The sequence below is a fragment of the Nicotiana attenuata genome, chromosome 5, assembly GCF_001879085.1.
Source record: "Nicotiana attenuata strain UT chromosome 5, NIATTr2, whole genome shotgun sequence".
NCBI classification, from domain to species: Eukaryota; Viridiplantae; Streptophyta; class Magnoliopsida; order Solanales; family Solanaceae; genus Nicotiana; species Nicotiana attenuata.
The window spans coordinates 48,990,197-49,008,663 of record NC_031993.1 but is presented as its reverse complement, the minus strand read 5'-3'; the positions used below and the strand labels follow the sequence as shown (position 1 = coordinate 49,008,663).

At 37.9% G+C, this 18,467-nt stretch overlaps 3 protein-coding genes across 3 annotated transcripts; 2 read left to right on the top strand and 1 right to left on the bottom strand.

Annotated features, from left to right (window-relative positions):
• LOC109225815 (aspartyl protease family protein 1-like) lies at positions 451–4,494 on the top strand. The gene is made up of 10 exons (XM_019390598.1): positions 451–936; positions 1,598–1,733; positions 2,307–2,542; positions 2,629–2,853; positions 2,964–3,099; positions 3,187–3,260; positions 3,344–3,443; positions 3,520–3,580; positions 3,882–3,953; positions 4,031–4,494. The coding sequence occupies exons 1-10, from the start codon at positions 626–628 to the stop codon at positions 4,297–4,299; spliced, it is 1,620 nt and encodes a 539-aa protein (XP_019246143.1). The 5' UTR covers positions 451–625; the 3' UTR covers positions 4,300–4,494.
• LOC109225814 (pre-rRNA-processing protein ESF1) lies at positions 4,864–10,294 on the bottom strand. Its single transcript, XM_019390597.1, has 7 exons — positions 9,593–10,294; positions 9,415–9,489; positions 8,106–8,335; positions 7,714–7,876; positions 6,750–6,878; positions 5,666–6,354; positions 4,864–5,513 (listed from the first exon to the last, which is right to left on the bottom strand). Exons 1-7 carry the CDS (start codon positions 10,214–10,216, stop codon positions 5,216–5,218), a joined length of 2,208 nt encoding a protein of 735 aa, XP_019246142.1. The 5' UTR covers positions 10,217–10,294; the 3' UTR covers positions 4,864–5,215.
• On the top strand, positions 12,732–14,481 carry LOC109225813 (peroxidase 64-like). Its single transcript, XM_019390596.1, has 4 exons — positions 12,732–13,042; positions 13,157–13,345; positions 13,568–13,730; positions 13,872–14,481. The coding sequence occupies exons 1-4, from the start codon at positions 12,833–12,835 to the stop codon at positions 14,264–14,266; spliced, it is 957 nt and encodes a 318-aa protein (XP_019246141.1). The 5' UTR covers positions 12,732–12,832; the 3' UTR covers positions 14,267–14,481.

Genomic DNA, 18,467 nt, shown 5'->3' with positions numbered 1-18,467 from the left:
AAACATGAGGAAATCATGAATGTATATTACAGGAGTGATTTTATTTTGTGTCTCACACAATTTACACTAGTTGTATGAGGCCTCTTTTTATCTCACATATTTATGGACCCATCTCTTACACATCTGGGTCCACTAAATTCTGGAACCACACAGTTATGAAATAAAAAAGAGGCATCACACAACTATTGTCAGTTGTGTGAGACACAAAATAAAATTTTTCTATATTACAGCAGTAGAATCTACAGAAGCAGAAAATCCGCAGCTTCAATTCGTGCTATAGACATTCCGGAGTAAAGAACATGGACCCCACTATAAGTAGGAAAGTGGAGCCCACTAAACCGCCACCCTAACAAGTCATAGGTGACCAAACTCCCCACGCTTTCGTCTTTCACACAGTAGACGACGACGACTTTCTCCCCCCAACACCATTTTACCCCAAATAAAACACTACAAATGGAAGCAATGCAAATCTTCAACAGGTTCGAACTAGTCAACCCAATTGTTTTATTTCCTTTCTCAAATTTCCCCTTTATCTCCTTGCCTTTTCTCTTTTCTTTGTTTATCCCTGTATATATATATACACATATAAAGAACCAGTCTTTTCTGTTTCTCCTATAATACAAAAATGGCTAATTCTTATACAAGTTTTAATTTTTTCCTTGCCCCTATTATTTTCTTGGCGATTCTGGGATTACAGCTGCAGAGCAGCGATGGGTTTGGGACATTCGGGTTTGATATCCATCACCGGTATTCGGATCCGGTGAAGGGTATTTTGGACCTTCATGGATTGCCTGAGAAGGGAAGTGTTGAGTATTATTCAGCTTGGACTCAGCGTGATCGCTTTATCAAAGGTCGCCGCCTTGCTGATACAACTAATCCCACTCCTCTCTCTTTTTCAGGAGGAAATGAAACTTTCCGCCTCAGTTCTTTGGGATTGTAAGCTCACTCTATTTTTCTTTTCTGATTGCTTTTTGCAGTTGTTTATTTGCTGCTCTGGTTCTTTTTTTTTTTTTTTTTTGGTTATTCCTGATTGTGAACTACTAGTACGTTTTTGGAAATTCTTGTTTACTGTCTTTTACTTTTGTCCGTTTGGTGTGATGTTAGAGTTGACTGAGCTTTACGTTTGTTTTTGTCTGTTTAGTTGGATGTCAGTTCAGGAAAAATAGGTTACCTAACTTAAATAAATTCCATGTACCATTAATGGTTCTAACGAGATTCAAGTGGAGGAAAATATGATAAAAAAAAGAAAGATTTAGGCCTGTTTCTGTTCTTTAATTCTGTTTGTGTGTTTGATTGTACTGGAATTTTGTCGATATCACTACTATATAAAATATTGACTCTAAATTTGATTTTACTTTCCTTCTAGTTCGAATTCTAAGCTCCGGAAATAAATTCATTTTTTTTTTCTTTTGATTTTCCCCTCCTCTTCTGCCACTTAACTTTTCTTCGGACAAAGAATTGTTGTGAAGTTTCTGGCAGTAGCATGTTGTAATTTATATGTTGTAAAGACAGAGTTGCATGAAAAATCTGTAGTATCTGTAGTTGCGGTTTTTTTCCTTCTAAAGGTGTGTGACTAATACTCTTTGCCGATTTGCAGTTTGCATTATGCAAATGTGACAGTGGGCACTCCTGGGCTATCATTTCTAGTGGCACTTGACACTGGCAGTGACTTGTTTTGGCTACCCTGTGATTGCAGCAATTGTGTGCGTGCCCTCGAGACACGCTCTGGACGAGTATGTTTGCTTCATTGCAGTACCTTTTTCTTTCTACTTTCAAATGTTTAAAGAGTTTTTCTTTTTCGATGATCATCCTCGTCTGTATATTGCCTTCTGCTACAAGGAAGATGATCATCCTCGTCTGATAACCTTTTTCAGAAAGGAAGCTGCTGATAACACAATGGCTGAATCTGTAACACAGTGGATTTCTCTTCAACTGTCTTTTTCGGTCATTGTGACAATAATATATTCTCTTAGTTAACAAGATAAAAGATATGGGCTGGAGAATATATTGAGGAAATTATTTTTCTGTTTAGGAAGATACATAACTAGCGCAAAAAAGATGATTTCAACATAATCAATATTTGCAAAGTGAGTTTGATGCATGTAATATATTGACTCTGAAATGAAATTTCTGATCCATATTGTTCCGTGGCTTGTTTGTCATTGAAGAATTTTGAGATTCTTATTAGCTCAAGTACTTCATACTCACCTTCAGGAACAAAATTTTCTTTGCTCTTTTGCCTTTTCCGTTTAATGTTTCTTTATGTATTATTTGACACTTATAATCCTTTGTTTGCTTTGAAACAGCGAATAAATCTCAATATTTACAGCCCTAATACGTCGTCAACGGGTCAGATTGTTCCTTGCAACGGCACTCTGTGTGGACAAAGGAGACGATGCTTATCTTCACAAAATGCATGTGCTTATGGAGTTGCATATCTCTCCAATAATACCTCATCATCAGGGGTACTGGTGGAAGACATCTTGCACTTAGAGACAGATAATGCTCAACAAAAAAGTGTTGAGGCTCCAATTGCTCTAGGGTGGGTATGGTTTGAGAGAAATGCTGTGTAATTTGGATGCAATCTTTAACCACCATGATGTTTATTTTCTACTTGTTCAATTTCAGGTGTGGGATAAGACAAACCGGTGCATTTTTAAGTGGCGCTGCTCCTAATGGTCTATTTGGACTTGGCTTGGAAAGTATATCTGTTCCGAGCATGTTAGCAAGTAAAGGTCTTGCTGCAAATTCTTTCTCCATGTGCTTTGGCCCTGATGGTATTGGAAGAATAGTGTTTGGAGATAAAGGGAGTCCAGCCCAAGGAGAAACACCACTCAATCTTGATCAACTACAGTAAGCAAGTCACTTTGATATTCTGGGTTTAGCGGTTGCTTCTGTTTCTGGCTTGATTTAGGAGAATGCGACTGAATATGTATTAACTCTTACCCTTTCCTGAATTGCAGCCCAACTTATAACATCAGCTTGACAGGAATAACAGTGGGAAACAAGATCACTGATGTTGATTTCACAGCCATTTTTGACTCTGGCACCTCATTCACATACTTGAACAACCCAGCTTACAAAGTCGTTACAGAGAACGTGAGTGACAGGCTGACTGTATGATTTGTTAGTTGGGAGTTTGTTCTTTTTATTGTAAAACTGAAGATATTTTGTTTCTTTTTTCAGTTTGATTCTCAAGCAAAACAGCCACGCATTCAACCTGATGGAGAAATTCCTTTTGCATACTGCTACGGGCTAAGGTGAACCATCTTTTATAATCTTCATCACTTTTACTTTCTTGATGTCCTTTGAACTCTAAGGATTAACGTGCTACATTTTGCAGTGCAAATCAAACTACCTATGAAGTTCCTGATGTAAATTTGACCATGAAAGGCGGCAACCAGTTTTTTCTTTTCGATCCGATAATATTGCTCTCGCTCCAGGTAAGATGGTTTCTGCTCCTTTTAAATTACAGAGGTTCTCTTTTAGAATATTCTAATATAGAGGCATGATCATCAGGATGGTTCTGGCGCATATTGCTTAGCTGTTGTCAAAAGTGGGGATGTCAACATCATTGGACGTAAGTATCTATCAGTTGCTCATGAGATTTTGTATCTATCCATGGATTCTGCAATATAACTTGCACCATGCTATCTAATTAGAACTTTTGGTTCTTATGGATCTCTCGAGTCTTTACATCCTTTTAGTTTATGTCTAATTGGAAATGTAATGTGACAAAGTAAACTAGTAAAATTCAAGTGTATAACCAACTTGTAAAACTGGTTATGTTGTCAGAATCTGAGCTACTTGTTGATTTACTTGGATTTTGTCTCTGTATTTGGAATTTATGACAGAAAACTAATACATGGATCTTTTTGCAGAAAATTTTATGACAGGCTATCGCGTGGTTTTCGACCGGGAGAAGATGGTTTTGGGTTGGAAACCTTCCGATTGTGAGTTTGCATTCCTGAGTATGACCTTTTTAGTCTGCGCACCTGCTCATATTTTAACTAGAAACCTTTCTTGGCAGGTTATGATTCTAGAGAATCCAACAACAAATCGACAACTCTGCCAGTGAACAAGCGTAATTCTACTGAAGCGCCTTCGCCCGCCAGTGTGGTCCCAGAGGCCACCAAGGGAAATGGAAGTGGAAATGAACCCGCTACTTCGTTTCCATCTGCTCCATCAACTAGACCTGCAGCAAACCATGCACCAACACTTTTCAATTCCTACATTTGCCAACTTATGATGGCTGTGTTTTCCTTTTTTAGCTATTATTTGATCATTATTTCTTCATGAGGCTTTTTATTGCCCTTTGTATAATATTGAGCTCTGTTAAATGATCGCATAGAATTGAAGTAAGCACAGCATTTTTTATATTGCTGTTTATACTTATTTGTACTGTAAATATAACTCATTTCTTTGTTCATTTTTTTTTTTAAGGTTTAAAGACCTTTCTTATATTAAAACACCCCGGTAAAGGGTATTTTCTTCTTTTGGTTACGTATGACCCTTGAAATTAAAGCAAACAACTGCATGACCTAACGGTCAACGAAGCGAATAAAACCATGAGAGATTAGGGTTTATATCCCACCAGAGACAAAACAACAAAATGTTGGTGAGGAAGTAACAGGTGTATCTGATGAAATGGACTGTGTGCTTGTGCTTGTGCTTGTGCTTGTGCTAGAAAAATGATCCATGAAGTTGTGCTGTGCTAGTTTTAGTCTACCTTTGCTTTTTAAGCAGACTTTAGCACAGTAATCAGAATCCTCTGAAGCTGGTCAAAGAAAATACTTAGGAGGAAGTCATTGCATTTTCAATCTTGGACGAGCAAAGAGGAATTATATCGAATTTACAGTTAAGTAAAGCAAAAATCTGTAAAATTGTATAACGTCCAATTGTGTAACAGTAACACGGTAAAACAATAACGGATGATATTCAAAAAATTACTGGCCCACGACCTTAACTTAGACCTTAGAGTAACAAATAGGGGCAATCAGAAAATAAAAGAAGTTACATATTGAGATTCACTGCGTCCACTATTCACCCCATACTGAACCACCATTCACCTTCACAGGCCTTGTGTCTACTACCATGGGAAGTCAGAGAGCACGATTTATACCTCTTACTTCTCGCTCTCTTTCTTGCCTCGCTCTTCATCCTTCTTCTTTGCCCTTGCTAGACTTTTTTCATTCTTCTCGCTCTCTTATTTTCCTCACTCTTCATCGATCTTCTTTGCCCTTGCTCGACTTTTTTCATTCTTTTTTACCACCTTAACAGAGGGCAATGATATTTGCTTTGATTTCATCTTAATGGATTTAACCAAGGAAGATAGCTCATGCTTCTCCTTTCTTGAAGACAAATCATCCGGCTGCAACTTTTCACTTGTTACTGCCTCTAATGTGCTGGATGGCTGCAGTGGTGCAGCTATTCCCGGCTGTTGTTTTGTCTTCATGATTTCTTCTTCGGCCTTGTGTTGCTTTTGCGCCAGCTGACGAGCATAAGCTGCACTCCTGCAACAACCAAAATAGATACCGTAAGCAAATGAAAAAAGCAAGCAGGGTTTTCTTTTTATTGGGAATTCGGATAAATGCCAGGCCAGTTTTTTAATTTTATTTTTTATACACGAATAGGAAATTGGTGCGAACAAGAAGATGGGAAATACCGTTTGAACTGAGGATCTGTGGGGTCCAATGCGAAGAGTGGTGACTTGAAGAGAGATGAAAACCGTGGATCTTCATAATCGATACTTGGTAACTTGTCCTCATTTGGAAGTTCTTTACCCTTCTTCCCCTTTGCCTTTTTAGGTTTCATGTTGTAACCCTTCAAGTTAGCATCTCCTCCCTTGTCATCTGCAAGTAATAGCTCAAGCTCTGCTCTACTTGCCTCAGCTTCTTCGGATGCTTCAACGCTCTGCTTCCCTTTCCTGGTGCTCTGATGTTGGGAATCCTTGGAAGGCTCTTCTATGAAAAAGTCCTCAGGTTCTTCTATAGGTTCTTGATCACTATCGCTGGTCTCATCGTCTGATGAATCCTTGGACTTACCTTTCCTGGCCTTCTTTTTCTCTCTTTTCTTTCTGAGAACAGCTTCCCATACAGTTTCCGACTGTTTATCCTTCTTTTCTAGGATACGTTTGCTTAGATCTTCCAAGCCAGTGTTAAACGTGACCTCCATGTCCTGATCATCGTCCTCATTATTTCCATCCGAACCCTCCCCAGACTGGAGAAGTGCACGGTACCTATCTTGTTTTTTCTTCTTTTTGGCAGATTTATCTTCTGTGTCATCACCTTCCTCACTATCATCACTTTCACTCTCATCAGAAGCCAAAAATTCTTTCAACTCCATATCTGCCAGCTGCCAAAAAAGAAACCACATCAAATAAAGAACAATCAATCGCCTTGAGGAAAAGAAACAAGGTGACAAACATGAGGATTTTTCAAATAAGCAACACATTAAAATCTTAAAAGCCCAAAAAAGAATATCCCTGATATTGGCAAGTACAACACAACCTTATCAGCAGACATAGATAGCGACATACTAACACAGATAACCACATGAAACACCTGTACGTAAAAGCAAGCATGTGCACCCAATATCATTAAAGAAAAACAAACAAAGTAAGAGGTGCCTGAAAATCTTCTTGCACTTGCTCATCTCAGCAAGAAAACTGGTTTGATAAAGTTAAGTTTCCCGCGGACATACAGAACTAAAAGACACATAAGCACAAATTACAACAAATAAGAGTTAACCTGGTCGGCATTGAATTTTCTCTTCAAGGTCCTGATGCGCTGTGGCTCATCCTCATCCCATGTAAGTTCAATATTGCTGTGCTGCAGAGCTCGAGTGTGAAAGTCTAGACCTTCATAATCTGCAGGGGCCTAAGTATCAAAAGACATCAATAATTAATCACCTAAACGATCATCTTGGTTTCTTCCCCCTTTTAAGAGAATAGTATTCTAGCAGGTAAAGTTAAGCAGACAAGAAAGCTTTACTTAATCCCTAAAGATGCAAAAGAGAAATGTTAGCAACAAGAATTACATATGCCTTCAGAATATTAATTTGTAAAGAACTGTAGCTCTCAGAAAGTGAAATATCACCTCCCCTCATCCCAAAAAGCAACCGAGAAAGAAGGAAAATATGCTTTATTCTAACCATGGGGACATGGAGTTGTCAGACTTCTCACGCACGAAGCAGAGAGAAAAATAGCGGCGCCGAAGAAAAACATGCTATTCATCATTTTCCTTGGCAGGAGAGTGATCTCGGAACTAAAAGGCAAACATGCAAGCACACAATTAGATCACTTTTTTATTTGATAAATGTGTTGTACGGACCAGCTTGCACACCTGCACTAATTCCACAGGTACTTGCTACCTCCGCTCAACGCAGGTACCGGTGACTCTGCCCACTAAGGCTTGGACAGAAGGAAGAATCACCTAGTATTTTTGCCTCCACATGGATTTGAACCTGAGACCTCATGGTTCTCCACCCACTTCATTGACCACTAGGTCACACCCTAGGGTGCAATAGATCTTTTTTTTTTTCATTTGATGAAAAGGTAAACAAGCAGATAACTTAGCATGTCGAAAAACTCGAAACTATAATATACTCAATAACAATCAATGAACACAAATGTGATTAGATTTTGTGTTTTCAGCCAGTAATAGCCGTGAAAACTAAAGACCCCCATGATGACAAAGCGATGCCATAAATTACCTCTGTTGCAATATCACGTGGTTGATGCTTGAATTCCATAGAGTCTGGAATAAACCTCAAATCTAATTTGTTTGATGTTCTTTCGAACTCAACCCCGTCGCAAGTTTTGTAAAGGTAATCTGCTGTAGCGCTTGAATCACATTCCACCACAGCGTAATAATACCTGCATAATACAAAAGAAGCAACTTTAAAAAGAGACCCATGGGAGATATAATTAAAGATGGAGAAATTATGGAACACAGAATAGAGGAGCATAAGGGAAAAAGGAGAAGAAGAAACAGAATAAATTTCATAAAAGGTTTAGCAATAAGTTATCAGTTTTGGTCACCAAAAAGTGCAGAAATCACTCAAAGATACATGATTCAGGGGAAAAAACAGAACCATATTGTCACCTGAGCCGACTCATTTCATAAGCACGTAATTTCTCATTGTCAATCTCATCGTTATCATCATCATCACTGTCTTCATTTTTTCCATTTTCATCATCAAATAGGCCGACTGGACCATGGACAGCCTCCTCTTCCATACGCTTGAGTCCAAACTCAGATGGATAGACAGCAACAGATATTATTTGACCCCCTTTCGGGAGGAAGGAGCTCAATAGCATATACAAGTCAATTGCCTACATAAATAACCACTTAACTGAGAAGAGAACTTGATAGCTCAAATAGAAGTACATCATCAAGGGGTAGTTTGATTAATGGCTAGTTATAACATGGATTATAATACAAGGTTTTTATGCGGAGAATAACAATGCAGGGATATTGCTGTCCAGTGATAATAATTATTGTACAGGGATTCCCTACTTTAAGGGAATCTGTTTCCTTTAGATATTCTAATCCAGGTATTGCTAGAAGATATATTATTATTTCACATACTATTTTCACAAAAATTATGCAGAGTTTAATACTGAAAACTAAACAATACATTATATACAGAGATTTATACCATAAAGGTTCAATAGATCACATTAGTTAGAGATCTGTGCTGCAAACCAAACAGCCCCTTATAATTCAAATTGAGGCGCAATCCACATTTTTACCAATGATGAAATCGAGGTGCAGTCTACATTATGACCACGGCAGGGTAGATATAACTCTTATGGTCTCAGGATGTAACAGCTAATTAGTATCATACATTTTAAACAAAATGCATGAACTCACAGGCAGTCTCCCATATAGTCTGACTATCTTCTATATAATTCTTTTATTTTGTAAGCTCAACCAGAAAAGATATTTTTTTTTGCCTGCAACTCCGTATTTGCAGAAGTCCAACAAATGAATTTCAAAGCTAATCAATACTTCTATGCAATGCACCAGTTCATAGCTTCTTTTTTTTTATCGGCTGCACCTGTTCATAACTAGTTTATGTTCACAATTGAATGCTCAGCACAATCTCTTAACAATATTCTCCAGTATCAAGAAATGCACAAGCTGTTATTCTAAACTCTCTTCATGACACATTAAGACAAACCTAGTAAATGGTCACGGAAAACTGAACCAAACAAATACTCCTCCCAAACAATTCAACACGCTGCAGGTCAATTTTTTTGATAATAGGATTAGTCTAAGCAATTACAATTACAGTGTTTTTATGCAAAGCAATAATAATTACCATATAAGAAACAAAAGTTCCATAGTTGACACCTTCTAGGAAAAATTCAAGTTTGCATATTGAAAAAAAGGAAAACAAAGAAGGTACCTTTACTCTACCCCAATCCATGTTAACAATTGCAAGCCTCTTAGTTTCCTTGTCAATTTCAGGCACATCCTCTTTCTGCTTCCACCAAAAGAAAATTTTGAAAAGATCATTAATGCAACTTAAAATCCAAATTCCATACCCCAACATAAAATTCTCTCTTTTTTCATTGTATGTATACCTGCACGAAAGTATCTTCCTCCTCTGAGTAAACCTCATCCATTTCATCATCAGAATCAGAATCTGAAGAAGAATCTTCCGTACTTGCCAATGAATCATCACTTTCCACCTCCTCATCTTCCTCTTCTTCGGACTCTGATGATTCGGCGCCAACTTTCTTCAATTTATGTTGCTCAATTTCTTCCTCACTCGTCCCGCTCTCACTCTCACTTACTTCTGCATCTTCTTCTTCGCTTTCAGGTTCTTTAACCTTTGATTTCTCTTTCTGCTTCCTCTGTTTTTCACCCTCTTCTTCTTCTTTCTCGAGATGGTAATAATGGTTTAGAGGGTTTTTTCTAGAGGAGGAGGAGGAATTAACGGGTCTGCCTCTTATATCAGTAGGCGCTTTCGATGATGCGAAGTTTTTGTCTGTGAACATACGGTTAAACCGAGAATCAATTGTCACTTTCGACTTTTTCTTGGGCGGCTCGCGAAATCTGGGGTCCGAATGTAACGCCGCAAATCGAGAATCATTGATGATTCTCTTCTCAGTTCTATTTCCGCCGCCGCTTTCATCTCCGGCAGCGGTGGAGGTAACGGCCGGCCTTTTTCCCTTTTTGCTCTTATCTTTGTTTTGGGACCCCATGAGTACGTTCTTCTTCTAGCTAAACCCTAAAACCCCGCATGTTATTACAGACCATATAACAGAGGAGGAAGAAGAAGGAGAAGACGACAGTGTTAATCGGGCTGATGGATATTTAGAGCCCAATAGTCAGTCCAATGACTACTTGACGACCCAACCCAAATACTTAATCAAAATCTAAAAAGTTGCATAAATATGATACTTTTTGGGTGGTCTTTAACTTTTGACCCTGTCTGCCTAATAAGCATAATTTTAAGGTCAAAAATTAAAAAAATATTGCTTATGGGACAAGCAAAGGGTAACACTTATTAAACTTGAAGTTCTGCATCAAAGGGTAACACTTATTAAACTTGAAGTTCTGCATCAAAGGGTAACACTTATTAAACTTGAAGTTCTGATGGACAAAGTGGGGACAAAATTTCAAGATCATCCATTTTGAGATAGGGGTAGGCATTCGGTATTTCAGTTCGGTATTTCGATATTCGGTTTATCAATTGTGTATACCAAATATTATATTCAAGTAGTTTGGTATGGTTCGGTATTTCTTATTTTAGTTCGATACGGTTTCGGTTTGATATATTAACGGAATCATTTACAAACGTGAATAGATGATATAAATGGAGAGTGGACACACTGTGCTAAGCTAGCAGGCTGTATGAAGTATTTCACATATGAGAAATGCCTCAAGGAACACATAGAGAGTTGCCACCAGCATATTGTATGTGAAATATGTGGAACCAAGCAATTAAAGAAGAATATCAAGCGGCATCTCCGCAAGCATTTCACAATGAGAAATGCGGAGGGAATAAAATGTGAAATCCAGGATTGTCAGCACACTTTCTCCGCGGTAAGGGACTGCTGCATTTTCTTTTATGTAAATAAAGTTCCTTTCTCATAATACATAACTTAATCTAAGCAAGGGGGCTTGGCGCTTGGGTATTACTATTAGGCTTAGGTTTATTGGGCTGGAAAATAAAAATAGAGGTTTTCTTGGACTTAAATATTTCGCATTTCGATATATTGAAATATTAAAAACGCAATACCGAGTATTGTACCAAAATACCGAAAAATCTATACCAAAGAATACGAAATACGAAAAAAACGATACGAAAATACTAAATTAATTTGGCTCGATTCGGAATTCGATTTTTCAGAATTTATGCCACTCCTACTTTGAAACCATCAAAATCCATCACATGTTGATGTGCACAAATAGCCGTTTTTTAGATCCCAATCTAAAGAATAGCCGACATTTTTAGACAATACAAGTGTAGTTTTAGATTTTAAAATGTCAAAACGAATTCAGCTTGAGAGGATACTTACGAAATGCAAGATCTATTCACTGACTTCTTTAGTAAGTAGGAACTTGAAATTTATGGAAATAATTAGGATAGTTCAAAGTCATGAAAAATTATCAGATTACACATAAATGAGTTGTATAAAATGCACCACTTGCTCATCTACAAGTTGGCAGAAGCAATACTAATTTAGGAGAGGGGCATCTCTTCGAACAGCCAAGGCATAATATTAGGTTTTGAAGCACGTGCACCCAAAATCAGCGTTGGAAAAATGACATTGTACAGTCGCTATAAAAATATATAAATTTTGTATATTTTTTATATATATATACATTCTGTATGTTATATACAAAAATTATACAACTTTTATACACTTTTTCGGCTAGCAGATGTAAATAGTTTCTGGCGCAAGCTAAAAGTGATAATACCTCATCAGAGTTCTATTAGGCTTGCTAAAAAAGAGTTTAACAGTGAATAATTTTTTTAATGCCGTCAAGATAAGATACCTATAACAGCTAACTGTCTATAGTAACTCCAACTTAAGTAATAATGTACATAACATGTTTTAATCGTTTAAATTAACTAATATTATAAATTTATTTATTCTCAATGTATATCTATCTGTATATGAGTTAAATCTCTGCTAAGAAATAATAGGAGAGTTGCTAATACTATTTCTGAAAAGCCAGCTTGCATTCCTAACTACCAATCACATCACTATTGCTATATTCCTGACTCGTCCTTTCGCCAAATTATGGTAACTAACCAAAATCAGTCTTAGATAACAAGCCATAATAACATGCAAAACAGTTTTGATGTTTCAATCTCAACTACTTTACCAGTAATGTCTATTATTAAAGGGGAAATAGTTTTTTCTTTTTCTTCTTTTTTTTTTCCTTAAAAAAGAGTTAAATTCATATATTGGAAGCTCCAAGAAATTCTCTTTATTTTCTGCTTAACGTTCTTTTCTCCTGAAAACAGTACTATAAATTTTAAGATTACTGAAGTTCAAGAAAATTCTCATCCATTTTTTAAATGAACATAAAAGTTAGGCACTGACGGCAATGTTTAAAATGAAGAAAAGAAAGAACAATTAATGTCTTAGTATGCTTCAAAAACACTCAATTACCAAATTCACTGTTAGAGCTAACATTTCCAATTTTCAACTCCAACAATCATTCTACAATCTGTCCCTATCTTTCAGAACATCTCTATATATATCCTTGTAATTTTTTTAATCTTCAGCACAAGTCAACTGATTGTTACCACTTAGGAATTACAATCTTTAATTTGCAGGATTTAGTTAGCTAGAACTGAAGCTATGTCACCCTCTTCTGCATTCTTGTTCAGCTCATTACTAGTTTTGTCCTTAATTTACTCTCATGGAAATGCACTTAGTTCAAATTACTATGAGAACTCATGCCCTCAAGTTGAAGATATTGTCACACAGGTTATTACTGAAGCAACAAAGAAAGACAAAACTGTCCCTGCTGCCCTTCTTAGAATGCACTTCCATGACTGTTTCATAAGGGTATTTTCTTTTTGCATTATTCTCTTATGTCATTCTCACCTTTTTTAAGAACAGGCCTGATAATACTTTTTACTATTCGTTCTGGGTCTTTTTTTTAAAATTTATTTCCCACAGGGATGCGATGCTTCGGTGCTACTGAACTCGAAGGGGAAGAACACTGCAGAAAAAGATGGTCCTCCAAATGTTTCTTTGCATGCATTCTACGTCATTGATAATGCAAAGAAAGCTGTAGAAGCCGTTTGCCCAGGAACAGTCTCATGTGCTGATATCTTAGCCTTTGCTGCCCGAGATGCAGTTGTCATTGTAAGCAAACATGCATTGCTCCAGCAGAACATAAAAAAAAAAAAAACTTTTACTTACAAGTGCATGTTAATTCTTTTTGATAATGAGTGCCAATTATACGATTTCTCAGGATTTTTGCTTATTCTAATATCATGTTAAATTGTGTAACCATCTTTTCGGGATTTTTGCTTATTCTACATTATTTTCCAATAACTTGCGTTGTAATATTATTATTACATGCAGTCTGGTGGACCTTCATGGGACGTGCCTAAAGGAAGAAAAGATGGAAGAACATCAAAAGCTAGCGAAACTAGACAACTACCAGCTCCCACTTTTAACATGTCTCAACTTCAACAAAGTTTCTCTCAAAGAGGATTATCATTGGAAGACCTTGTTGCTCTCTCAGGTCATGTACACTAACGATTACATAATAAATATATAACTTATATACGTTTCACTATCAGTGTATTTTAACTTATCGTAGCATATAATATATGTCTTGTTTTTTAGCTAATAATTGACAAACAATGTGTCTCCAAATCTGCAGGTGGACATACTTTAGGTTTCTCTCATTGTTCATCCTTCAGTAACAGGATACACAACTTCGATTCCACCCAAGATGTTGACCCAACATTACATCCATCCTTGGCATCAACCTTAAAGGGAATTTGTCCACTTAAAAACAGGGCAAAGAATGCTGGAACTACCATGGATCCTTCCTCAACAACGTTTGATAATTCATATTACAAGTTAATTCTACAGAACAAGAGTCTGTTCTCTTCAGACCAAGCTTTGCTCAGTATTCCCAAGACTAAAACTCTGGTTTCTGACTTTGCTAGCTCAAAAGAAGCTTTTTTTAAAGCTTTTGCTAATTCCATGATCAAAATGAGTAGCATAAATGGAGGTCAGGAGGTTAGAAAGGATTGTAGGGCAGTTAATTAATCCTACGAAATTAATGATAATCCAGAAAAGTGTTTGGTCTCAGTTTGTTTCCTTATAATTTTCTGATTTCTTTTAGCAGCTTATCCAGAGCACTTTTTAAGTGGTATAGGATTTTCAATGGGCAGAGCTTTTATCAATCTCATTATAAATGTATCAATTTGTATTTTGTAAGTTACTATGAATGAATCATCCAGCCTTAGGGTTTGTGGCATGTCTATCAGTATATGGTTCTTTCTGTTACGGAATTTAAGATAATGCATGTCTTTTGGTGGAGAAAACTTCTTCATTTTCGATCTTTATATCAAACCAATCCACATCATTCGTGTCTTTCATATGCGCTATTACACCTTTAGCACTAATCATGGTTAATTAATTTATAGTATCACCTCAATCTACTACTTAATTATAATAAATTAATATAATCTGGTGTGAATAAGCCTTTTTCTTTTATGATGGCAGACAGAAGACAATGATCCCAAACTCAAACGCAATTTGTGCTTTGATTCTCTTGTTTATTTTGGTACATTAGCTAGGTTGTGCATAAAACAGAGAGTGCTTCTATACGGTCAAAATCGGGCTTACCTTTTTTGTGCGACTGATCGAGGGTAAAGCATGATATCAAGGATCGGCTTCGATTTATATCAAACTATGGTGCAGGGTTAGGTTGTCAAGCTCGAGACCATGAGACCGATTGAGATCGAGACTGACCAAAAGCGAGACCGAATGAGATCGATCAAGATCGGGACCAAATAAGATAGAGATCGAGGGAAGCTTACTGGGTCAAATAACGGAAAGACGAAATATCCGCAATCGGGCGAGGATCACAGCGTAAATCCTGGCACGTATCAAGAAGAGACCGATTAATTAACCAATCATGAGATTTCTTACTGTAGTTAGAATTGTACCAAGAAAAGGACTCCCCTACTATATAAAGGGGGTCTGACCATTTATAAACATCATCATATTCACGTTACATAAAGCAATATATTCTTTTTCTCTCAAGCTCTCAATAGTTCTGTCGCTTTGATCATACGTTCCAGGGTAATATTCACTTGATTCGAAGGCGGCCAAGCTCAAGGATCAAGGCTATACATTTCTTTTGGTTTGCTTTATTTCTATTTGCAGTTAATTTCAATAACAATATTGCACTTTTCTCAGTTTGTGCCAAGTAAAATCATGTGTCCTTAAAACCACAGTATAAATTCAATTGTTATCCGTTTTTAGGGTAAACAGTTTGGTGCCCACCGTGGGGCTAAAGATAATAGTGATTGTCTGGTACAAATTTTCATAAAACACACTATTTTACGCTTGTTCTTTGAAGTGTCTTTGATTACAGGATTCAAAAATATCAAACTCTCAGTCAGCACCTCAACACATCAACAATGATCTCGACCATCACGGTGAGAATGAGAACATTACACCAGGGAACGTCGTACCCCCTGCCGGCCTCGATGGAGTTCCGGCTGTAGACCCAGTCGACGTCAGTTCGCATGTAGCCATCAATGGAAATTTGGGAGTCGATCCCGAAAGCAGCATTTGTGGCGGTACCCGATCAGCTACTCAGAATGCACATGGAGGTGAAGATGGCAGGATCAGCCTGCGGGTAATTTTCAAAATGTTAGAAGCCCAATAGGCAGCAATAGCTCAACTCCAAAATCAGAACCATATGCCAAGAAGTGTCGAACTCGAGCCATCCCAAGAAGTTGTGCACGGGGTCGAATCGGCTTCGAGAAATCGAATGAAAAAGAGTCGGAGACCAATCCTGCTATTTTTAAAATGCTCGAGGAACTGACAAAGCGAATCGAGATAGGGGAAACGAAGATCGACGAAAATGATAAGAAGGTGTAAACTTATAACTCTAGGGTTGACCAAATCCCGGGGGCACCACCGATATTGAAAGGACTAGATTCTAAAAAGTTTGTACAAAAACCTTTTGTTTCGAAGGAGAACAACTACCGAACAATTGGAACGTAACTCATCTCAAACGATATTACTGCTGAGGTACGCCCCCATTTTATTTCTTTCTATATTTCGACTAACACTTATAGGTTATCGACATGGAGCGACACGAAGCCTTTAGGTCTGAAAGCACGCGTTGCACTCTTTTTCCCTTGAACCGTTTTTATCTCAATTGGGTTTCTCGGCAAGGTTTTTAACGAGGCAACAGTGAATTGTGCAAACTTAAAATTGAAGGCCGATCAAGAATCGATATCAAAGACTGTGCTTATAGTATCCGAGATTTCCCTATAATCAACCTCGAATACTGGGGGGATTACCCTCGGATATTGAATTATTCTAGCAAGGAAATTATTTCGAAAGGAAAGGGCTCAATAGGTAGGATTTATTGTAAGGGCCAAACGGTCAAAACGAACCATGCCCAAATAGATTGCTCGAGCCCTAACATAAAACATGTACGCATGTGTGACTATTTTTGACAAGAATAAAGAGAAATACTTTCCTTGCAACTATCTAATGTCTTGGAAAAATTTCCACTTTATGACCCCATACTTTCGATCTTATATGAAAACGAGCCCAGGGGCCAATTGTAACCAGAGTTCGGATAATCACTCCCACACTCGGGAACTGCCATCCATAAAATAAACTCGAACAAATCGAACTATTGAATGTCGATGGCATAAGACCTCTTAGGAAACTCTCAAAATTTAAAGGTCATGACCATCCCCACTCGGGGACTATTATCTTAGGCAAGCCTGGATAACTCGGGAAAGTGATCTCACTGGGCTACACCCGAACTAAAAGGCTACGGTCAATTTAACACGGTTCGGAGACGTCCGAAATCCGTAATAAAAATAGGCCTTCGAAAAAGAAAAAATTCTTTCGCAAACCAGTTCTAAAGGCTACCCTCGGCAGAATCTTAAACGTAAGATATTTTCAGGAAAAAACTTTGGTAACACCGAACCCCGATAACGCCTTAACCTAGAAGGGCAATGAAGGCAAGGTTTGTTCAAACCCTCAAACACGACCTTATTATTTTGTGCTAAGGCATTCCAACCTTTGTGAATTCAAAGCAATGAAACAAAGGAAAAATTTTAGAGCCGAAAAGGGTGGAAAGCCTTATACATATACACAAAAGATCATTTTACAAAGGCCAGATCGGCAAAATACAAAATTTACAAAGGCCTAAAGGCTACTTTTACTTCAAGTTCGAGAGATCATTCTCACTCGACTAGAAAGCCTAAGGGCTACCTTATTTCGAGTTCGAGCAGGCCCTCACTCGATCGTTAAGCTTAAGGGCTACATAAGCTCAAATTTGAATAATCATTCGGGGTCCATCAATTAGAAACGGTCGAGCGCAATGCTTATTATCGGTCCTTACCACCCCAAACCTTGGACCCTCGAATACAACTTCATAACCTTATGTTAAGGCATTTTGACCCTTACATGAATTAACAAAAAGACAACAGATTCAGAAGCCATGGAAGGAAAAAAGTTTCATATGTTCATCAAAATCATTTTACAACGGCAACACGGCCCGATGGGAGTTCTTTACAAAAGACCAAAGAGGCCTCAACATAAAAGCAAAAATTACAAAGCGTAAGCAGCATGGTCCTTTTCGGAGGAAGCATCTTCGCCCTCGGAGTCTTCCTCAGGAAAAGCTAGTTTTCAAGCCCTTATTTCTTTTGCTCTGGCAATCTCGGTTTTAGCGGATATATCAAAACCCTGAGCACGGGTTATCTCGAGGGCCTCCCTTCGAGCTTTCCACTTTATGTGATCCACCATGATCCTGGCATGTGCCTAGGTAGCTTCGACATCGACCTTGTATTGGGTCGCATTAGCTTGGGCCTTGGTGTTGGCCACTACCGCCTCAGACTGGGCCACTTCGAGCTCTTTGGCCAAGTCGGCTAAATTGGACTGAAGCTCCTCAATTTTCTTTACTTGTACCGAGGTTTTCTCCCTTGCAGCACGAAGCTGAGACTCGGCCGACTCGAGCTTTGCTTGGACTACCTCCTTTTTTGAAGCTAAGATGTTCATACACCCCTTAAACTTTTCAGCCTCAGCTCGTACTTTATCTATTTGCCTTTGGAGGTCCTTGATCTGTTCGAGCCTCTATCAAACCTGCAAAATCGGATTGTTAGTTGTTATCTCCAACTCATCTTCACTATCATGAAGTACTCAGAATACCTGTTCGGCCATCTCAGCATGCTCATCTCGAGCCGTCACCAAATTTGCGTGAAGTTTC